The 22,499-nt window shown below is 41.5% G+C and overlaps 1 protein-coding gene across 2 annotated transcripts in view; it reads right to left on the bottom strand.

The window, feature by feature from the left end:
• The window catches only part of ZNF609 (zinc finger protein 609), a 226,580-nt gene that overhangs the window by 190,450 nt on the left and 13,631 nt on the right, over positions 1 to 22,499 (bottom strand). For both annotated transcript variants that reach the window (XM_032342831.1, XM_032342830.1), the window contains exon 2: positions 3,386 to 4,259. In XM_032342831.1, the coding sequence (XP_032198722.1) occupies positions 3,386 to 4,132 (747 nt within the window). In that variant the 5' untranslated portion in view covers positions 4,133 to 4,259. The remainder of the gene's footprint in view (positions 1 to 3,385; positions 4,260 to 22,499) is intronic.

Here is a 22,499-nt window from a genome sequence, read left to right as displayed (position 1 = left end):
GCAGGACAGACTCAGCACAGATACATCACTGCCTTCTGTGGTTTGTACATTCTTTTTTTCTTGCCTGTCAGAGTGGCAATGCAAGCACTAAGCTCTAAGCTTGGAACATTCAGGCAAGGCACCCTTCTTCCCCTTCCATCCCTAATTTAACAACCTTTCAATCAAACCAAAGGCAAGGGAACAGGCAGGAGCCGAAAGGCTCTGTCTTGTTTATTCCTCAACATTCCCGCCCTCATCTCTTCAGCTGGCAGGAAGCATGAGCAGGAGTGTTCAGTAACAATTCACGGCAACCGCAGTTGCTAAGAGCCATTTCTGGTCTCTCCTAGAACTCTGGGAAACAGCACAGTGAAACCTTCCAGAGAAAGGTGTGGTGGAGCCTAAGCAGGATCCCATGAAGGGAAATCCACATTCTTGGCTGATAGGAAATTCCCTCAGCCACAGCCCAAAATACTTAACTAGATGAGAAAGAAGGTCCTGAGGTGGATAATTTGAATACTCAAATCTCCCTCATTAGCTAGTGGTAGATATATGACAATTCTACCCTACACCACAAACTATTTTCTCCGGTTTCCAAGGTGGGAGTGGGGAGGGAAGGGGCAGGTGGACATGGTTAGGGGGGAGACATCAGTCGAGACACTTCCCCAAGTTTTATGAGTTTTCTTCATGACAGCTCCCAGCTCAGATTATACAGTTCCCAGATTATATCAAAACATCTGTTTTGCTGTTTTAGTTCTGTTGGTATCCCCACATAGAAGGAACATTCCAAGCCAATTAAGGCATAGGCAAGCCCGTAACTCAGAGAGAAAATCTTAGTTTTCAAAGACTTAGCATACAAGCTATAATAGTAATCATCACTGAGCCCCTCTTATACTCTAAACCCTGGAGTCCATATTTCCCAAAATCTGATCTGCTCTAAGATTCCTAGCCTTCTTCCCCCTTAAGTCTTCCCCTCCTCCCATTCTAGAAACACTCTCTCCCTGAACAGTGTTTTCATCTCCTAGCAACTTCCTAACATTTACTTAAATAATTATTTCAATGATCAAAGGCTTTATGGAAAAGCACCCCTAGAAACAGACTGTTCAAAAAGGTTGAGGAAATAGGGAAAGGAACTAAGAAACCTGTTTTGGCTTACTGTAACATCAAACTGCAAAGCAACTTTCTGCTTCTGAAAGTATTTCCCAGCAGTTTTCTTTCTTCCCAAAAGTGAAGCAATCTCTCCCCCTTTTCTCTCTCATTCCATTGCCCCACTGTCAGTCTCCTTGGGAGACAAGGCTTATATATCACAGCTCCATTATAAAGGGGCAAACCTCCCTGACACCAAGGTGCTTTCCTAGCTGAATATACTGCATCTTTCAGCCCAATTATAATCTGAAGGGCAGCCACCCAACTGGTCACTGGACCTCCAAGAGAAAACAAGTTCCATTTGCTACTCTATTGGAGACTATCATAGACATTTAGACTTAAATCCAACACGAAGCTCAGCATCATTAATCCTTTCACCTGCAGATGACTTTTGGGCCTACAAGAATGGGACATGAAATTAATAGTTCTAAAAGGAAAGATTTCATGTTCCTTTCACTCTCCAAAGTAGCCACTTTTCAGGGTTCGTGGGTGACTCCATGGATTGGGCAACCGCCTTCGGCTCAGGTCACTATCCCAGTATCCTGAAATAGAGACCCACATCGGGATCCCTGCTAGGCAGTAAGCAGGCTTCTCCCTCTGCCTGCCCCTCCCCCTGCCTGTGCATGCATGCGTGCATACTCTCTCTGTTAAATAAACAAACAAACAAACAAACTAACCCTAAAAAAAAAGTGGCCACTTTTCAGCACAGGAATAACAGTGATTATGGACATGGATATATGGCAAGAGTTTATTGCAGCCAGATGTAGGGAACAGTCTAATGGGCCTGGAACAGAAGCAAGAACTGGTACTCCTAGGCCTCTTTAAAACAGTATTATCCATCTGTACCCCAGAGAAAATGGTAAATCACAGCCAGCACAGGACAAGCCATGCCAGTAGCCAGCTGGAACTTGACGCTGCTGAGGTGGACTATAGCATCTGTCACCTAAACACAGGCAGCTTTTCTTTGGCAGCTGCCTCCGGTGAAAGGGAATGAACCATTGTGTTATTAGTGGAAGAAAATTCACAGCCCTGTTACCAGGGAAGCCCAGATGTTGCTAAGAGCTACAGATGTGCCGGAGGCAAAGACCAAAATACCTACAGCAAAGAAAGCACAAGCTACCACTGGCATCCAGGCACGGAGAGGGCACCACCACACAAATATACACACGCAGCCTCTATTTATTAACACTTACATATGGAAATAGGTATTCCCTGTTGCAGCTGATGTAATTACAGAGAAACCAATTTATACTGCATCTGCTGGGATCAGCTGAAAGCAAAGGGTGAGCAAACACAGAGCAGAAAAATCAAGAGACAATGAAGAGCTCATCACCAGGCCAGCCGCTTTGTAGGAAATTGTAAGCTGCTGAAGTTTAAGGCAGCCTGAGCTGACCCTAGACTGACACCTACTCTGCTCCAGCTCTGCAAGCTCTATTTCCTGAGACATGAACTAAGATCATCTTCCCAGAGGAGGAGAGCCCCTCCTGGGGCTGCTAGCACCTGTCCTTCCAACTCAAGCAGAAGGTAAGGTATCATTACACTGTTTGGCAGCTATTAAACCACCAGGACACTTTGATTACCAATAGCTGAGGGAAATACTTGGCCAAAAACTGTACCTTTAGTGGCCAAACAATCTCTTTCAAGGCCAAACATGCATAGCCACAACGCTAACTCGTAAGACCTGATTAAATACCTCTTAGTACAGTCAGTACCTCTTGCTCACTTCTTTACCTGCCCCTTCACTCTTTGGTAGGTACCAAAAGAACACTTGGCAGATATCATTCCATGAGACTTATTTAACCATTTCTCTTCCAGAAACCCAGCAGCACCATTTATTCCATTAAGACGAGCACTCAACTGAAACCCTATCATCAACTTACAAAGTTTATCAATGACTCTGAGGATAAAATACAAGCAAGCTGGCAGCCACATAAAGGTTGATGCCCATGTCCAGCAACAAGTGTCTGAGGGTGGGACAAGGACAAGGTGGCAGGTTCTCCAACTTAAAGAGAAAATTCATTCTACCAAGTAGCTGCCCCCAACAATAGATATTCTCCAAAATGTCCAGGCCTGCTGTTAATGAATCTGTAGAGAATCCCCTAATTATGAACAAAACCACATTATCATTACCAGCTGCTCTGACCTTGTAATTGGTCATTACCCACAAACTAATGAGCCTCCCCACAGAGTGCACAAAGCATTTGGTGGTTAGTCCAGGGCAGTTCTGACTGGCAGTAGGCAGCCAGATCTGGCCACCTCTTACCTTTTCAGACTTGACTTTCTTTAGCGGGCGACACTCATTCTCCCCTTCCTCTGGCTCCGGTTTAGCTCCCAAAGGATTGAGCGCTGCCCCAGGCTCAATAGCTATACTCCCAAGTGGCTCCACAGCTCCTGTATCCACCCCTGCACTTCCATCATACTGACCAACCCGTCCTCCCAAGGGAACTGGCTGGAGGACCCCAGGATCCTTTTCTGAACAAGTCCCCACTCCTTCGCTTCTCTCCTTCTTGCTCTTAGATGAGCTGTTCTCCTTCTCCTTTTTGGAGCCGGCTACACTGCGGGATGCCTTAGCCGCCTTCTCTGAGCCCTTGGGAGCAATAGCAGCAACCAGGCTTCCTGCATTGGCACCATCTCCTGAGCGTCCCTGCACCTCTTTCTTGCTAGCTGCCCCCTCACTTGGAGTGAACAGGGAAGTCCCTGGAGTGGGTTTGCTAGTGTCTTTGCCACTCTTATTCCTTTTGGATTTTGATTTGCCTTCCTTCCCTTGAGGACCTGGCACTGGGGTCACAAACTTGATGTTGTCTGGTAGTGTGGCCACAGCATTGGGAGCCGGTATCCCCACCTCCTTTGAGCCTGACATTTCCAGTTTCTGCTGGTCCTTTTCCAGATCGGCGTCCAGGTCAATGATGAGATTCCCTACTCCAATGTCCCATTCATCCCCACTGTCGTATGTCTCAACCGGGTTTGCATCCACTCCTTTCCCTCCGGAGGCTCCACTGCTCAAGGACATCTTAGAGTCAACGTCCCACCTCAAGATTCAAGGCTCTTCCTTGCCCCCAGCTTTCCTATTTTCAGCTTCAGCTATGTTCTCAGACCTGTCACATTGGTCAGTACATGCCCAGTGGACAACATCATTGCTGGAAAAAGAAAATTTAAAGAGCTGTTAAAGGAAACAATACAGGCAAGGAGACAGCCTGAAATAAACTCCCACACAAAACAGACTATTCCTAGGGGGCTATCACATCACAATGGACAAGACAAACAGGTTCAATTGTATTTCTAACCAAGTCACATTGGACCAGGGAAAAGTTAATTCCCGCTCCATCTCCCCAGGGGAGAGTACAGTATTTCCAATTGCCCGGAGAGTCTGTATAAGTCTTAACTATACGGGTCCTTTAGAGTTAGTTTCCCATTCCCCAGAGACTAATTCTACTACCACCGCCAGCTGGCAATCCTCCCTCAATCAATACAGGCCCTGGCACAACAGATTCAAGCTCTAGCACAACTGTACTCATATCCCCTTTCTCCTTGCTTCTTCTTGAATTATCAGAGACTCAGAACATGGACTTGCAAAGGCTGTAAAAGCCCTCTATTAACAGAGTCTGTCCCTACTAAAAATAATAAGGATTCCTTGTCATTCTACTGTTTTGGGGGAAAAATCTTATTATGGATAAGAGCGAAAGAGAAAAAGCAAGCAGAACTAGAAAAAATATAACATTAGGATAGAGGCCAAATATTGCAACTAAAGGAGGCAGTCATCAGAGAGGACTCAACTACTCAGCTTAATTTCAGTTAAATAAGCCTTATTCAACTCAAGGTTTCAAATTATGTCCAAATAGCATAATGCACTGTAACCTTTCCCACGTCCCCCTAAAATATGTACGAAGACAAACACACACATAAACACACACACAAAAATTGTACCCTGACTAAACACTTCTAAAACCCCTAACACCGGAGTATGAAATAACTCTTCACAATTTTATATAAGATTGTTGGCATGGTGGGGCACCTGGATGGCTCAGCCATTAAGTGACTTTGGCTCAGGTCATGATCCAGGGTCCTGGGATGGAGCCCCGCATCAGGCTCCCTGCTCGGCGGGAAGCCTGCTTCTCCCTCTCCCACTCCCCCTGCTTGTGTTCCCTCTTTTGCTGTCTCTCTCTCTGTCAAATAAATAAATAAAATCTTAAAAAAAAAAAAAAAAAGATTGTGGGCATGGTATTGATAAATACCAAGGTCTCACCACATGAAACAGAGATTGGCTAAAAAAGAGCGGGGACAGAACAATTTGTAACACTCCAGTCTCCCAGCCCATGAGACTTTGAGAGTGTACCATCTAGAAAACCTGGCAGTCAAGAAACACCACCCAGATATTACTTTATGACAAAGTGAAAGAGTTCTGTTCTTGCTCACTCCCCTGTCCACCATCTTTCTATATCTATTTAGAAAAGAATGCTCATAAGATAAGAGAGCAAAGAGCAAACCAATAGTGGCACAATGAATCCTATAAAGTGGATTTCCAACAGTAAATGCTACGGATAGGACAGAGACACGACAAATTTTAATTTTTCACCTACTCTCTCGAGACAACATCAAAGAACCAGGGTGCAGTTACAAGAGAAGATATCAGAGCTCCTGGGTGGCTCAGTTGGTTAAGCGACTGCCTTTGGCTCAGGTCATGATCCCAGAGTCCTGGATCAAGTCCTGCACCGGGCTCCCCGCTCAGTGGGGAACCTGCTTCTCCCTCTCACTCTAATGCTCTGCCTACTTGTGCTCTCTAGCTGTCAAATAAATATTAAAAAACCAAAACAAACAAACAAACAAAAACAAAAGAAGATATCCTCCAAGACAGCAGAGCTGCCCCAAGTGAATGCTTGCTAGTAACTGGAATTTAAGAGAAAAAGGTGTGCAAGTTAATTTGCCATTTAGCTGTAAATCTGAGGGAAAAAATACATCCTTTACACAAGTAGAGAGCTTAGTACCATTAGGAACAACTATTGCTGGCAGTCTACAGAGATCCTACTTCGTAAAAGGAAGAGCAATCTGTCGGGGGGTGGGGCGGGGGCAGCATGATGTAGGAACCGTGAAAAAATGCCACCCACAAGGTAAAGGAAACATTATCCCTGAAGTCAGAGAAATGATACCTCTGAAAATATCTAGAATTTTATTTATTTTTTAAAAGATTTATTTTATTTATTTGAAAGAGACAGACCAAAAAAAGAAAGAAAGAAAGAGAGAGAGAGACAGACAGAGAGAGCATCAGTGGGGGGAGTGGGGGAGAAGCCGACTCCCTGCTAAGCAGGGAACCTGACATACGACCCGATCCCAGAACGCTGGGATCACGATCTGAGCTGAAGGCAGATACTTAACCGACTGAGCTACCCAAGTGCCCCAAATATCTGGAATTTTAAGGAAATTTTTGTTGAAATGTTTGGAATTCTCAATACCACCTAAGAAGACTTGGCTTCCAGTAAATATTAGTATAGCACACCTTTGTTCATTCATTTAAAAAAAAATGTATTTATTACCTACTAGTGCTAGGCTCTAAACTAGGTGCTAGGAATAGAGCAGTGAATAAGTGAGTAAGGCAGTGGAAAATGGTACTGGAAATAATTCTATTATGAGGGACAACGAGTATTTCTAGAAAAGGGAATGCCAAGTGAATCTGCACTGTAGTGCATCATTAAAGCATAGTTCTTTCCAACATCATAATTTATTACTGCTGCAATCTTTGCAACTGTGGCAAGGCTTAGAAGATAACACATTCACATTCACCTAAAACTCACCCACTTTCCTCCCAAGCTGCCCTATCACCAGTATGTAATTTAACCATTAAAATAACCCTATGTTTGTTTAACCTCAGAAAAAACAAAACTTTCAAGATTTTCCTCTAAAAAACTAAACAAATGAACACAACCTTCCTCTAGAAGCAGGAATATGATGGAACAGAGACTATTGGGGAAAGAATATAAAGTACATAAAAATGATAGTACTCAGAGAGCTTATGACAGTTCTCACTTTACTGTACTGGATGACCTGTCATATGGAGCAAGATAAAAGAAGCATGCCCATAAGGAAAAGACAGCATTAAGAAGAAAATAGGCAGAAATGAAAGGATATGAACTTAAGACAAAAGGATATGAGGATATGGCTTTTTTTTTTAAGATTTTATTTATTTATTTGAAAGAGAGAGATCACAAGTAGGCAGAGAGGCAGGCAGAGAAACAGAGAGAGGAGGAAGCAAGCTCCCTGCTGAGCAGAGAGCCCCATGCAGGACTCACTCCCAGGACCCTGAGATCATGACCTGAGCCGAAGGCAGAGGCTTAACCCACTGAGCCACCCAGGCACCCGAGGATATGGCATTTTTTAAAAAAGGAAGAAGGAAACAAAAAATGCACTACCTATTAAAATTCACAGAAATATCAAGAAAGCACAGAACTGAAACTGTGGGAAACGATTTAGTAAACTACGAGAAAACTTGAGATATTTTCCTAGAACATGAAGAAAAAGGACAGCAAAAAGAAAATGAGAGAAATGTTGAGAGATATACCACCATTTAATAGCAGTGAAAAGAAAACTGAGGAAACTAGAACAAATGGGAGGTAAGCAACCCATTAAGACATAACAAATGAATAGGATCTTTATCTGAAAAAGATCCTGCATGCAGACTGAAAAGGATTACTGTTCTTTCAGCAAAACCCATTTTTTAAAAAAGATTTTATTTATTTATTTGACAGAGAGAGAGCTCACAAGTAGGCAAAGAGGCAGGCAGAGAGAGAGGAAGGGAAGCATGCTCCCCAGTGAGCAGAGAACCCAATTCGGGGCTCGATCCCAGGACCCTGGAATCATGACCTGAGCTGAAGGCAGAGGCTTTAACCCACTGAGCCACCCAGGTGCCCCAGCAAAATCAATTAAAAAAAACAAACTTACACACATTCTGGCAAAATTTTCTAATTATAAGGACAAAAATTGGGCCAACCTCAGGCTGCTCTACAATAGTAAATGTTAAAAAAGAATGAAAAATCTACAGAATTTGAAGAAAAAAGTTGTTAGTCAAGTCTTACACAAAGTCAAGTTGTTTGTCATGTATAAAAGTAATAGGGGCACCTGGGTAGCTCAGTCAGCTGGTCGTCCAGCTCTTGGTTTTGGCCCCGGTCATAACTTCAGGGTTGTGGAATGGAGCCTGTGTCAGGTGCTCAGTATACAGTCTGTTTGTCCCTCTCCCTCTGCTCCTCCCCTAGTCCCCTGCTCTTGTGTGTGCTCTCTTTCTCTCTCTCTCAAATAAATACTTTAAAAAAAGGGTAACAAATTTTCAGTTATGTAAAACACGTATATATCCATCTTATTAAAAAACTATCTGAAGCCCTAAAATCATTTCAGTAGCATGAATGTTAGTAATTCTTGTAAACACAAATACCAACTGAATTTTGTAATCTAAAGAGTAAAACTGGATGAAGATATTAAAAATTATTCCTGAAAAAAATCTGAGATAAAATCAATGCCTATAATAATGTAGAACCCAAAGTTCAGCCTTAATACTAGCAAGAAAAGACACTTCCTCAAATTCCTCTTGTCCCAATTCTGTATGTCCTGGCAAATTGTTTTGTTTTTTCCTAGTAAACAAGATATACTGCCATTATTATTATTTTTTTAATGTGATTCTTCTCAAAGGGGAGCTGGAGATGAAAATTTGAACATCTGGTAGTCTGTGATCATTTCCAGGTTCTGCATTTTAAGTGATATTCATTAAACAGAAAGATGTCCAAAAGAGTATACTGAAAGATCAAAAAGCCATTTTTCCTAAGAGCAAAGGTCTTACAAATACAAAGATTAAGATATTCCTTAGTTTGGAAAGGCGAATACCAAAGGGAGACAGGTTGGTGAGCTTCAAGTATCTGGTTGAAATGTGGGAGAGAGAAATTATCCTGTGATGCTGAGGGCAGAAAACAGGACAAGTGAATAGAAGTTACAGAATTGACAGATCGTTTGGGACACCTGGGTGGCTCTGTCCGTTAAGCACCTGCCTTTGGCTCAAGTCATGATCCCAGGGTCCTGGGATCAAGTCCCACCACCAGGCTCTGTGGCTCAGCGGGGAGCCTGCTTCTCCCTCTGCCTGTCTCTCCCCCTGCTTGTGCGTGCTCTCTCTCTCTCTGACAAATAAATAAAATCTTAAAAAAAAAAAAAATGACAGATGTTTTAACTTAGGAAGAAATTCAGTTATTTCCAACAATAGCCCACAATGCTTAATGAAGCCGTATCTTTATCACTGAAAATAGTGAGCAGAAAAAGCATAATCATCTGTCAAGCAAATAACATTAAGAATTCCTCTATGTGTGGTAGGGGGTAGTCTGGATATGCCTAGGGCCTTTTTCAAATCTATAATTCTATTAAGGTATCTACCAAAAAGTGCTTTCCTTCCTAGAAAACCAGCCAGCATTTCTGGACCAGGATACAAACAAAGAAAACATATCCTGAGGACTGATCTTTAGTAGTCCCAATGTTCTTTTGAGAGTTACTGTCCTATTTTTGAGGGTATTAAGAGTTTTCATAAGTACTACTTTTAACCAGGTGACTTTTCAGAAATCCAGTCTTCCAAACCCCACAGGCTTCACAGTAACTTTGGTGGTACATTTCCAAAGATAAATTGTAAAATTGCCAAGGATTCTTTAATCAGCCTGACTGCAGCAGCCAAACCACTTCCCATCTGCTCCCTACAGCTTCCCTGGCTTTAGACTGCTAATAATCAATTCTCTGACAGGTCATTGCAGAGATGTTTAACCCCAGGAGGTAGGGCAACTAACATGCTTGCTGGAAATGAAAAGCACTGACCTCTTGCTTCCATGGCAGAGAAACTGCAGAATCAGGAGAACCAATACCTTAGAGAGACCACAAGGCACTTTCAACTTGAGAGCTTCTGTAAATACTTTCCTCCCTCTTTTCTCCCTCTGCCTAAATGTACTGCACTTCCTCATTTAGGACCACATTTCACCAGATTCTGGAATTACTTGTCAGTACCATTCATTATTTGTTCCAGCACCTGATCACCAACAACTCCTATCTGCACGAATATAGCTAAGGAACTAAGATAGGCCATGATAATCATTCCCCATATCCTGTACCTATACCAGCAAAAATTGAAATCCCAGTTTCTTCTCTAGAACCCAATTCCATCTCTCAAACTCCAAGCCCACAGACCAGTTTGCAATCACATATTTTGGGTCATTGTTTACTTTTTTAAGGCACATGCCAAACATCACGCTACTTTCCTACCTCAGGAATGTACAAGAACTTCAAGATGGCTGAGAATAAGAGTCTTCATGTGAGGTCTCCCCACTGCCCAGAGGACATAAGCAGCGACTGACCCTACTGATGTTCAAACATAGTAAGGACAGTACTTCTCCCTAGAGGACTATAAAGAGAGAGTATCTCTTTAAACTGCCAACTACCCACAGATAATCTGATCTAAGAAGCAAATAGTCCAATGCTGTTGTACTCTAAGTTTATCTGTCTACCCCTCTTCTTATGGGTTTTGGATCAATCTTCTTATAGGCTTTATCATGAGTGAGAAGCAGCTGTATGTAGGTATAATCTGCTTGGGACCATACAAGTCATACACATTTAAACATGATAGTGATCTGTCTGGCTAGGTAGCTCCCTCCAAAAGCTGTATGGTAAAAAAAAAAAAAAAAGAAAGAAAGAAAGAAAGAAAGAAAGAAAGAAAGGAAGGAAGGAAGGAAGGAAGGAAGGAAGGAAAAATGCTATACCCAATTTTAAGAAGATAGCATGGTCTAGAAAATAAGCACTGAACTTAGAATCAAGATATGATTTCTGGGGCACGTGGCTGGCTCAATCAGAAGAACATGCGACTCTCGATCTTGGGGTTGAGAGTTTGCCCCATTTTTTTAGAGATTATTAAAGAAAACTTAAAAAAAAAAGAGTGATTTCTGGGGGTACCTAGTTGGCTCAGCAGTACAGTATGTGACTCTACTTTTTTCTTTTTTTTTAAGATTTATTTATTGGGGCACCCGGGTGGCTCAGTGGGTTAAGCCTCTGCCTCTGGCTCAGGTCATGATCTCAGGATTCTGGGATGGAGCCCTGCATGGGGCTCTCTGCTCAGCAGGCCCCAACCTGCCTCACTGCCTACTTGTGATCTCTCTGTCAAATAAATAAATAAAATCTTAACAACAAAAAAAGATATATTTATTTATTTGAGAGTGTGTGGAGGTGAGGAGGGGGCGACCTTAAGCAGACTTCACACTGAGTATGGAGCCTGACTTCAGGCTCAATCTCGCAATCCTCAGATCATGACCTGAAACCAAGAGTCGAATGCTTAACTACACCACCAAGCACCCCATTTTTTTTTTTTTTTTAAGGCTGATTTACTGGAGCACCTAGGTGGCTCAGCTGGTTTTAACATGAACTCTTTTTTTTTTTTTTTAAGATTATTTATTTGACAGACAGAGATCACAAGTAGGCAGAGAGGCAGGCAGCGAGAGGAGGAAGCAGGCTCCCCACTGAGCAGAGTCCGATGCGGGGCTTGATCCCAGGACCCTGGAATCATGACCTGAGCTGAAGACAGAGGCTTTAACCCACTAGGCCACCCAGGTGCCCCCTAAGATGAACTCTTGATTTTGGCTCAGGTCATGTGATCTCATGGGTCATGAGATCTAGGCCCCAGTCAGCTCCATGGTAGGTGGGGAGTCTGCTTGAGATTCTCTCCTTCTGAACCTTCCCTGCAACTCTAAAATAAATCAGTCTTTTGAGAGAGAGAGAGAGAGAGGAAGCACGAGCACATGGAGGGAGAGGGAAATCGTGAATGTCAAGCAGACTCCCTGCTGAGCAAAGAGCCAGAGGTGGGGCTTGACCTCACCACCCTTAGATCCTGACCTCACCCAAAATCAAGTTGGAAGCTTAACTGACTGAGCCACCCAGATGCTCCCTAGAGCATGCTACTACTCTTGATCTCAGGGTCATGAGTTTGGGCCTCATATTGAGTGTAGAATTTACATAAAGGAAAAAAAAAGAGAGAGAAAGATGTGATTTTTGGACTCAAATTTTCACTGACCCTAAGCCAAGTTGTTTCATTAAATATTCTCATTTATCAAATGGAGCAAGCATCATTCCATGAATTCTAAGCATATTATAAGCATACAAATTGAAAAATGTAAGACAACTCAAAAATATAAAATGACCCAAATATTCTTACATTGTTCTACTGTCTGAACTTAAAGTGTCTGAACTGCTTTACAATTAGATTTTATACAGAGTATCACAGTATTTAAAAAGAAAAAAAAGGAAAAATGTTTAAAATTTTTTTTACAAAATTAGATAGTACTGATATTAACCTAAGTTCTATGAAAGAAAAATGGCAACCCATTTTTCCTCTTTCTTTTTTTTTTTTTAAGATTTTATTTATTTGACAGAGAGCACAGAATGGTAGAGGGAGAGAGAGAAGCAGGCTCCCCACTGAGTAGGAAATCCAATGAAGAACTTGATCCCAGGACACTGGGAGCATGACCTGAGCTGAAGGCAGATGCTTAAATGACTGAGCCACCCCAATGCCCTGGCAATCCATTTTTCTTCCATTAACTGAGCAGTCTGAATTTTCTCTTTAGGATACTCCTTAACTTCAGGTGTGGCTCAAAACCCTACACTACAGTGACAAACTCTGTTTTCCTTCAAAAATCCTCTAGGGCAAAGGTACCCATCTCAAAACTCTCTTTTATCACCTGTTCCTATCCACTAGGTTGTTGACCCCACTGATAGGACCAGGGGTCCTGATAGACCAAATCTGAATTGTGTGAGATTCATGGGTCTGATGCCCCAGGGAAAGGTCAATAAACCAATGGGAGTTGCTACAAGAAAACTGTATTATACCATCTTCCCTCAATTCTAGAGGCCTTCCTGAAATCAGTTTGTGCTTAGCCAGCCCCTGGTGAGGCTAGTACAACATTTAAACCACCCTCAGTGGCTCTGAGCTTTACCCAGCTGGAAGAACAGGCATCTCCCTCTCCACCTGCCACACTTCACAGCTCACTTATCAACTGAATTTCCACCTAAGGCTCTAACGAGAAACAATCAACTTTCCTCTGGGCCTCTCCCTTAATTTATTACATTAATTACTGTAACAAAGGAACTGTGTCATCTCCTCAAGTACCATAGCTCTAAGCTTATATCTCCAATGGGGGATCAGATAAAGAACAGACTAACAATGCCAATTTGAGAAGACGGATCCAATTCAACAGGGCTCATCTGACCATGTATCACCTAAGGACAGAAGAGTAAAAAGTATAGCATCTCTCTGTCCCTAAGTGTTTTATGCTACATCTCATGAACACTTTTATGGTCCTCACAGGCTGCTGCTCTCTGACAAAGATTATGAGGCTTGACCTGTTTCATTTCACAGAAGCAACTGACACTTCCACCAGGACACAGCTATTCAACAGGGCTCAGGCTTAGAGCCTTGGTGTTTGCTGATACTGCTCTGTGCCAGCATACATCTCACAATAGGCTAAACAGCATACCAAATATGTAAATAGTTCAGTCCCAGCTCTACAGGGATTCATTCGGTGGAACCAGTGCACAGAGAACTTTTTTTTTTCAAAGATTTTATTCATTTATTTGACACAGAAAGATCACAAGTAGGCAGAGCAGCAGACAGAGAGAAAGGGGGAAGCAGGCTTCCCGCTAAGCAGAGAGCCCGATGCAGGGCTTGATCCCAGGACCCTGAGACCATAATCCGAGCTGAAGGCAGAAGCCTAACCCTCTGAGCCACCCAAGCGCCCTTCCACAGAGAACTCTTATCAAGACCTATGGGTAAGTAGGCCAAGAAGCAGAAGGCAAAGATCATCTAAATAATAAAGCTCCACTAATCCCCTTTCCCTAATTGGAGGACTGTACAGCTTTTATAATTTAGTTTGACTCCCCAGAAGTAAACTTTCTATGCTAAAGCGAAAGAGGTGCTCGAATTCTCAGGAAAAAAGTGAATAGTGGAGATGGCTAGAAATCAGATCTAAGAAATCAGCCCTCCACACAGAACTGTTGCGTGAAAGCTTTTCTCTATGTCAATCATCGTTATCTATAAAATACGTGACAATTGTGGGAGAAGTTCATGGGCACAAGGGAAAGGAAATAACCCAAGAATTTCTCAGGAAATACAAGGAATTACCTTCACTTTTTATAGACCTCACCTCCCTTCCTAAACTGTACACAAGAGCTACTATGCTTTAGTAACCCTAAAGAGCAAAGAAAAACTCTCTATCAAAAGGTACTATTCACACTGTTAGCCATTAAAAAATGGTGGAATCCACATATACACCCATAAGGCTACCCAATACTTCTTCAGTCCTAGCTCATGTCCACACTGTCCTTTGCACCACACTCTTACCTTACTGCCTCATGGCTTTTACCTGAAAGGTATTCCCTGTGCACATTCTACCTCCCAATGTGTGTGATGACTTGATTAATATTTGTTTCCTCCATTCGAATGCAAGCACCCTGAGGGCAGGGACTATTCTTTTTTGCTCACCACTGTATCTTAATAACAGTGTTTGGTTTACTGTCAGCCCTCAATAAATATTTTGGTCAATAAATGAGGGAGGGATGGACGCCTGGGTGGCACAGTTGTGGTTGGGCAACCAACTCTTGATTTCAGCTTGGGCTGTGATCTCAGGGTCACGGGACAGAGCCTCACGTTGGGCTCTGCGCTTAGCTCAGAGTTTGCTCGAGATTCTCTCTCCCTCCCTTCTGCCCCTCCCTCTCGTGCTCTAAAGTAAATAAATAAATCTTTAAAAATATATATATGAATAAATGGATGGGTGGATGGATGGATGGATGAATGAATGAATGAGGGAGTGAACACTGCTTTCTTCTCAAAAGGCAGAATCATAATTGTGTCCAGGATGCCCTTTCTCCTCCCTAGTCTTACTTCAATTTCATTTGTGTCTAGTTACAAACTGTCCCAATTACCTGACAGTCTTCAAACTTACTAAAACAGAATATGGATTCCTCTCTCTAGGAGGAGTCTAGGGGAAATGTTAGGAAACAAAACAGTCTCCACATTTCTTTCTTTCTTTTTTTGGAAAGATTTTATTTATTTATTTGACAGAGAGACAGACAGAGAGAGGGAGAGAGAGCACAAGCAGTGGAGGTGGGAGAGGGAGAAGCAGGCTTCTGGCTGAGCAGAGAGCCCAAAGCTGGGCTTGATCCCAGGACCCCAGGATCATGACCTGAGCCAAGACAGACGCTTAACGACTGAGCCACCCAGGTGCCCCTCCACATTTCTTAAAATACCTATGTGCTCCTAAGTGTTCTCTTAACCTTCAAATAGTTTTATCCATACACAATGCAGATGCTCCCCGAAATAGGGCTAGTACACAAATCAGGTGTTCTGGACATAACTGACTCCTGAGAACCCTCATGTATATACTTAAATGTATAATAAATTCTATCAGACTTTAATCACTCATTTTTCACATTTTAAACATCTATAAATCAAAGATGACAGAAGTCAGAAAAGTGGTCATGTCTGTGGGGTTGGTGGTTAATGACTGGGAAGAAGCATGAGGGAATCCTGTGGGGCTGGAAATGTTCTAGATCTTGAACTGGATGGTGGTTATATGGGTGTACAAATATGTAAGAATTGAGTTGTACACTTAAGATTAGTGAACTTAATGTACTTTATTACATGCACATTATATCTTTTTTTAAAAAGCAACACAGTAGGGACGCCTGGGTGGCTCAGTTGGTTAAGCAGCTGCCTTCGGCTCAGGTCATGATCCCAGCGTCCTGGGATCGAGTCCCACATCGGACTCCTTGCTCAGCAGGGAGCCTGCTTCTCCCTCTGCCTCTGCCTGCCATTCTGTCTGCCTGTGCTCGCGCTCTCCCCCTCTCTCTCTCTGATAAATAAATAAAGTCTTTAAAAAAATAAAATAAAAATAAAAAGCAACACAGTAAATACCTATGAACAAAAGAGCTGCATTACTAGATCATGTTCCTGGTCCTAAAGCAGCATTTTATGCAATCATGGTAAAAGGGAATCATGGCATTAATCTTCACAGGCTAGGATATTAAGGCGGAATGATAAGGAAAAGAAAAAAAAAAAAGGAAAGGAAGAAGCTAACTAATTAAGCATTATTCTATGTTTGACTATATTGTGAGATTTACAAATCCGTTGAAGAATCTGAAAAAATTAATGATAGTGATGTAACAAGCCAAAATAAACAACGTAATTAATGATATTAAATCATGGAAAAAACAAAAATTGTACAAGAAAACTTAACAGCAATATACTAAATGGCCCAACAGTGAACAATATGTACTTAACACAATGAGTACATATTTAACCAAAAATGTGACACAACTATAGTAAGACGATTTAGTAAAGAGAGGACAGCAGAAAGCATGTTGTTATTTTGACACAGGAGTAAATCTAAGAAAAAGACTAAAAAGGAGTGCCTAGGTGGCTCAGTGGGTTAAGCCTCTGCTTTCGGCTCAGGTCATGATCTCAGGGTCCTGGGATCAAGCCTCATATTGGGCTCTCTGCTCCCCTGGGAGCCTGCTTCCCCCACCCCCGCCTCTCTGCCTACTTGTGATCGCTCTCTCCCTATCAAATAAACAAATAAAATCTTAAAATTAAAAAAAAAAAAGACTAAGAAGTATAAAGCTGTTACATATAGGGAGTAAGACTTGGTGGTGTCTTGCCAAAATGTCTTATCAAGGTAAAAAAAGTAGATTACTGATTTTCATTAAAAGCCATAGTGGTACTTGATTTTCAATATAAAGTTCATGGAAAGACAAAAAAGAAAAGCCTACATATTAATTTGATAAATAAAACACATTTTGGAATAATTACATAAAAAGGATATACTCCCTCAAACATCCCTGGATTTCCTTAACAGGTTATCATAAGGGGTACCTCGGTGGCTCATCTAGTTAAGTGTCTGACTTTGGCTCAGTTCATGATCCCAAGGTCCTGGGATGGAACCCTGCATTGGGCTCCCTGCTCAGTGGGTAATCTGCTTCCCCCTCTCCCTCTGGCCCTACCCTTGCTTGTGTTCTCTCTCTCTCTCACTCTCTCTTAAATAATAAAATCTTTTTAAAAATAGGTTATTGGGGCGCCTGGGTGGCTCTGGGTTAAGCCTCTGCCTTCAGCTCAGGTCATGATCTCAGGGTCCTGGGATTGAGCCCCACATTGGGCTCTCTGCTAGGCAGGGGGCTTGCTTCCTCCTCTCTGCCTCCTCTCTGCCTGTGTCTCTGCCTACTTGTGATCTCTGTTTGTCAAATAAATGAATAAAATCTTAAAAAAAAAAATCTTATGGGAGATGGAAGGACAGCAGAAATGAGGTTAGGTATGGCTATAAAAGGGCAATGTGAGGGATCTTTGTGGTGATAAAACTGCTTTGTATCTTAACTATGGTGGTAATAAAACGGCAGAGAACTAAATATATACACTCAAATGAGTACAAGTAAAACTGAAGAAATCTGAACAAGATGGACAGATTTTATCAATGTCAGTATCTGGTTGTGATACTGTATGGTAGTTTTGCAAGATATGACTATTGGAGGAACCTGGGTAAAGGCTACAAGGGATCTCTCTGTATTATTCTTGTTACTGCATGAGACGCTACAATTATCTCAAATTTAAGTTTTAAAAATCATTGAAACAAGGGCATCTAGGTAGGTCAGTTAATTAAGTGTCTGACTTGATTTCGGCTCAGGTAATGATCTCACGGTCGCTACCATGAGATCTCTCACGGAGCCCCATGGGGTCTGTGCTCAGTAGGGAGTTGGCTTGAGATTCTCTTGCCCCTCCCAGAATGGAGCTCAACTCAGGGCTTGAACTCACAACCCTGAGATCAAGACCTGAGCTGAGATCAAGAGTCAGATACTTAATCAACTGAGTCACGGCAGGCACCCCAATAATATTCTCTGTCTTTAAAAGATGAATTTTTTTTGATAGGTCTTCATTAAAGCCTTTACCTCCTTTGGTCACTGGCTCTGGTATGTGTTTCTTGGGGATCAACAGAACACACAGTTATCCCAAATATAAACAAACCTTGGGTTTACAGAGGGATGTTTATTTTTATCTCTGTTTAATTCTGATTCTCTTCCTAATGTTGCTCACGATTTCCTTGGCAGCACACTGAGCTAATTTTTCTAGGAATAGGCTTACCAAGATTCCTAGTCTTTGGGGGCTTACAAGGGTTAACTACAATTTACTCATCCAAAGAAAGTGGTTTGGACTTTCTAACTTTTTTTTAAGATTTTTTAAAAATTTATTTGACAGAGAGAGATCACAAGTAGGCAGAGAGACAGGCAGAGAGGGGGAAACAGGCTCCCTGCTGAGCAGAGAGCCCGTTGTGGGCCTCGATCCCAGAACCCTGAGATCATGACCTGATTCAAAGGCAGAGGCTTAACAACTGAGCCACCCAGGTACCCTTTCTACCTCTTTTTAAATGTAACACTTGTCCACATTTAAGCTCATCTATTTTTCATCTCTCCCCACCCCCAAGAGCCATGAGACTCTTGAAGTTTATAATCTAACTGATTCAGGAACTTAACTACCTAAAAAAGCTTCTGTGAAACATTTATTAAAAGGTCAAATAAGATGAGTGTTTTTACTTAAGCTCTTCTACCTAGAACAACTTACGAGGATGGTTCCTGGACGTAATATTATGAGGAACCAGCATAGTACAATGCACAAAAAGCCAAAACAAAACAAGGGAAGCAGCAGAAAACCTCAATCCTATTCTTTACTCTCTCTTAGATGCATAACAATTTCAGGCAAGTCACTGCACTTATTTGAGCTACAGCTGCTTCACCTGTAAAAACATGAGACAATTAATATACTCTATACAGTATAATACTCTCAGTAGAAAATGGGGTAGCCCCCCAACATTAAACTCATTGATATTCCTAAGGAAGATGAATATTTACTTGAAATAGAACAATAAAAGGACTGTGAATAGCCTCAACAGACACAATCAGGTTTGTGTCTACCTTACAAAAGCTCAGTTTTCAATTTTTGAGTTTTAGAACTGCAGAGAAGGAACTATGGACTGTCAGAAAGTCAGTTTGCTAATATACAACAAAACATTTTCTCCTATTCCATGAGTAAAGTTTTTAAATAGCCTTGGCCTGACTTTTACAAAAGTCTCTCAAAGTAAACAATGTCCACTGGTGACAACTTTGTCCACATACAACTACTAATGATTTGTCATATGTGACTTGTTATGTAAACTAACCTATCACCTTAGCCCCAGTAAGTTACATGAACAGTACCAAGTCAACTCAATCTTTACTTTGTATTTTTATCAATTTCCAATACAGTTTTTTGTCTCTCCATCTCCAGACCCTTCTTATGGAGAGAATCACATCTGAAATCTACACCAGTCTATTAGTGTAATGATCATGCCACTCACAACTTTAAGTAACAGACTTTCACTAAGAGATTTACAGTTTACCCTTGAATTCCTTCTAAAATCTTGGGTAGAGGTACTTGATCTAATCAAATTTAATGATGTGGGAGAAAAATGTGTTGGAAATACTGAATAAATGTTAATATTTCTGGGATAATTCCTGGAACTTCTTTATATTTTTCTATAATTTTGTACTTTGAAAAAGATTAATTCATGTTCTAACCAGAAAAAAAATAAAAGTTAAGCATCTATCATCATTTGATCCAGAAACTTTAATCTGCTTAGGAGGAGGGGAAAAACAGAAGTGGAAATTCTCTGATGCTTTCATTCCTGAATGGATCCTTCACACCATGATCAAGTAGTCTTACCAATTTTCTAGCTGCCTTTCCATTTCTAACACGTCTCCTTAAAAAAATAAAAACAAACAGGAAATTCTGACCATCAGCTGTACAAAGAGGTTTATCGAATTTCGTTTTTTTCTTTAACCTAATTTCTAGGTGGCACTCACCTATCATCACTTTGTGGGCTTCTTTGTCCTTGAATGAAAATATCTGTATTTTAAAGATAGCTTTCTTCTCTCCACAGCCTCTAAGACTATGCCAAATAACTATCTGTTTTGTACAGTCCTTTTGATCCCTAGCTTTCTTTTAACATGGATTTTTAATACAATGGTTTTTTTTTTTTTTTTAAGATTCCATTCATTTTATTTGATAGACAGAGACCACAAGCAGGCAGAGAGGCAGGCAGAGAGAGAGAGAGAGAGAGAGAGAGGAGGAAGCAGGCTCCCGGCTGAGCAGAGAGCCCGACGCGGGACTCAATCCCAGGACCCCGAGATCACGACCCGAGCCAAAGGCAGCGGCCCAACCCACCGAGCCACCCAGGCGCCCCTAATACAATGATTTTTAAGCCTTTAAGTTTGTAGTGGGTTATTTGCTTTCTAAAATCTATTTTTCCTAATGTACATACTTGATCATAGCTCCATTTCTTAAAAGTGAATCCCCATGTGAAAGATTTTGTTCTTCCTCTCCCTGAAGAATGCTACCTTAGTCAATATATGATTATATTTTTTGTGAGGCTGAGAATCAGATAAGATGATTTTATTTTTTGACCCAGTAAGATGCATGCACAGAGCCCATCACAGAAGTTGTTGATACGCCATGACTAGGACAGTAATTCTTGAGGCTTCCCAGTTGGCTGGGAGGAAAAGAGCCAAAATATGATTACTATTAAGTAGTGCTGACCTACAGAAATTTTATAAACTGCATATTATTATTATCTGGCCTATTTTTCAGCTTCCTTTTTTTTTTTTTTTAAAGATTTTATTTATTTATTTGACAGAGATCACAAGTAGGCAGAGAGGCAGGCAGAGAGAAAGGGAGGAGGAAGCAGGCTCCCAGCCTAGCAGAGAGTCCGATGTGGGGCTCGATCCCAGGACCCTGAGATCATGACCTGAGCCGGAGGCAGAGGCTTTAACCCACTGAGCTACCCAGGCGTCCCTATTTTTCAGCTTCCTTAATCTCCTTTAACAGCTCCAACTCAGTCATATTATTTTGATTAAGAATGCGATATTGCTATTTTTTTTTCAAAGATTTTATTTATTAATTTGACAGAGAGAAATTACAAGTAGATGGAGAGGCAGGCAGAGAGAGATAGGGAAGCAGGCTCCCTTGCTGAGCAGAGAGCCTGACGCGGGACTCGATCCCAGGATCCTGAGATCATGACCTGAGCCGAAGGCAGCGGCTTAACCCACTGAGCCACCCAGGCGCCCCTCGATATTGCTATTTAAACAGGGATCTCAATCCTTATAAAAATGTAATACCTTGCTGTCTCTATCTTCCCTATGAGGTGCATAGTCTACAAGCACCACATTTCAAGGATTAGTCTCCTTCCATCAAGCACCCGAGATGTGAATTAAATTATTATAGGATTATTTTGCCTACTAAGAAAGAAGGAAAAAAGTTCATAGAAGAGGACAGAAATGGCACTAATCATGTTTATGTCAGTGACACTTTTAAGTAAACCTAAGACTTTCAAGTAAACCTCAGATCACATACTCAGGTACAATGTATATCTGTTGCTGGAAAAAAAATGTCACTTCACCATTATGTCACCTACCCCAATGTGATCTTGTTAAAACTGAATTCCCTTAAAAAAAAAAAAAAACAAAAAACACTGAATTCCTTTCTTATATAAAGGCTCAAGAAAAAGAATATTGCCAAACACTGCCCTACACTTTCCTCTTTGTCAAACAGTGTTAATGGAACTCATCTGAAATCCACATTGCCAAGATATCCAGCTCCGCTAGGACAGGAAGGGCCAACTAATACAAACCACAGAAACATTACTACTGAAAAAACAGTTTTCACTAGCAAACTAAGCTATGTCAAAGCATTTTTACTAATAAAGCAATACACCTTGGTTAATTAAACGGAGATCCTTTCAAACCACTAAAATGAAAAAAACAACATACGTTTGAATTAACAGCTGCTGGCCTTAAAAGTTCACAATATCAGTAATGTATGACTGTACCAGTTAAGCACATGTAGTGAGAACCTATGACTTCAAGTTTGATATATGGCAAATTTAGAGAAAAGCCATGTGAAATTTGCTTGGAAGCCCACCTAACATTACAATCATCTGCCTAAATAAAACAAATTCTTCTTAGCATGGACCTGAATTCATTAAGAACCTTTATTCTAGGGAAGCCTGGGTGGCTCAGTAGGTAAGCGTCTGCCTTTGGCTTGGGTCATGATCCCAGGGTCCTGGGATGGAGCCCCATATGGGGCTCCCTGCTCAGTGGGAAGCCTGCTTCTCCCTCTTCCTCTGCTTCTCCCGCCCCCACTTGTGTTCCCTACCTCTGCCAAATAAATAAATAAAATCTTAAAAAAAAAAAAAAAAAAAAAGAACCTTTATTCTAGAATTGAAGACTTTTCTTTTCTTTTTTTTTTTTTTAAGATT

The sequence above is a fragment of the Mustela erminea genome, chromosome 5, assembly GCF_009829155.1.
Source record: "Mustela erminea isolate mMusErm1 chromosome 5, mMusErm1.Pri, whole genome shotgun sequence".
Lineage (NCBI taxonomy): Eukaryota > Metazoa > Chordata > Mammalia > Carnivora > Mustelidae > Mustela > Mustela erminea.
This window is presented reverse-complemented; position numbering and strand designations above follow the sequence as displayed.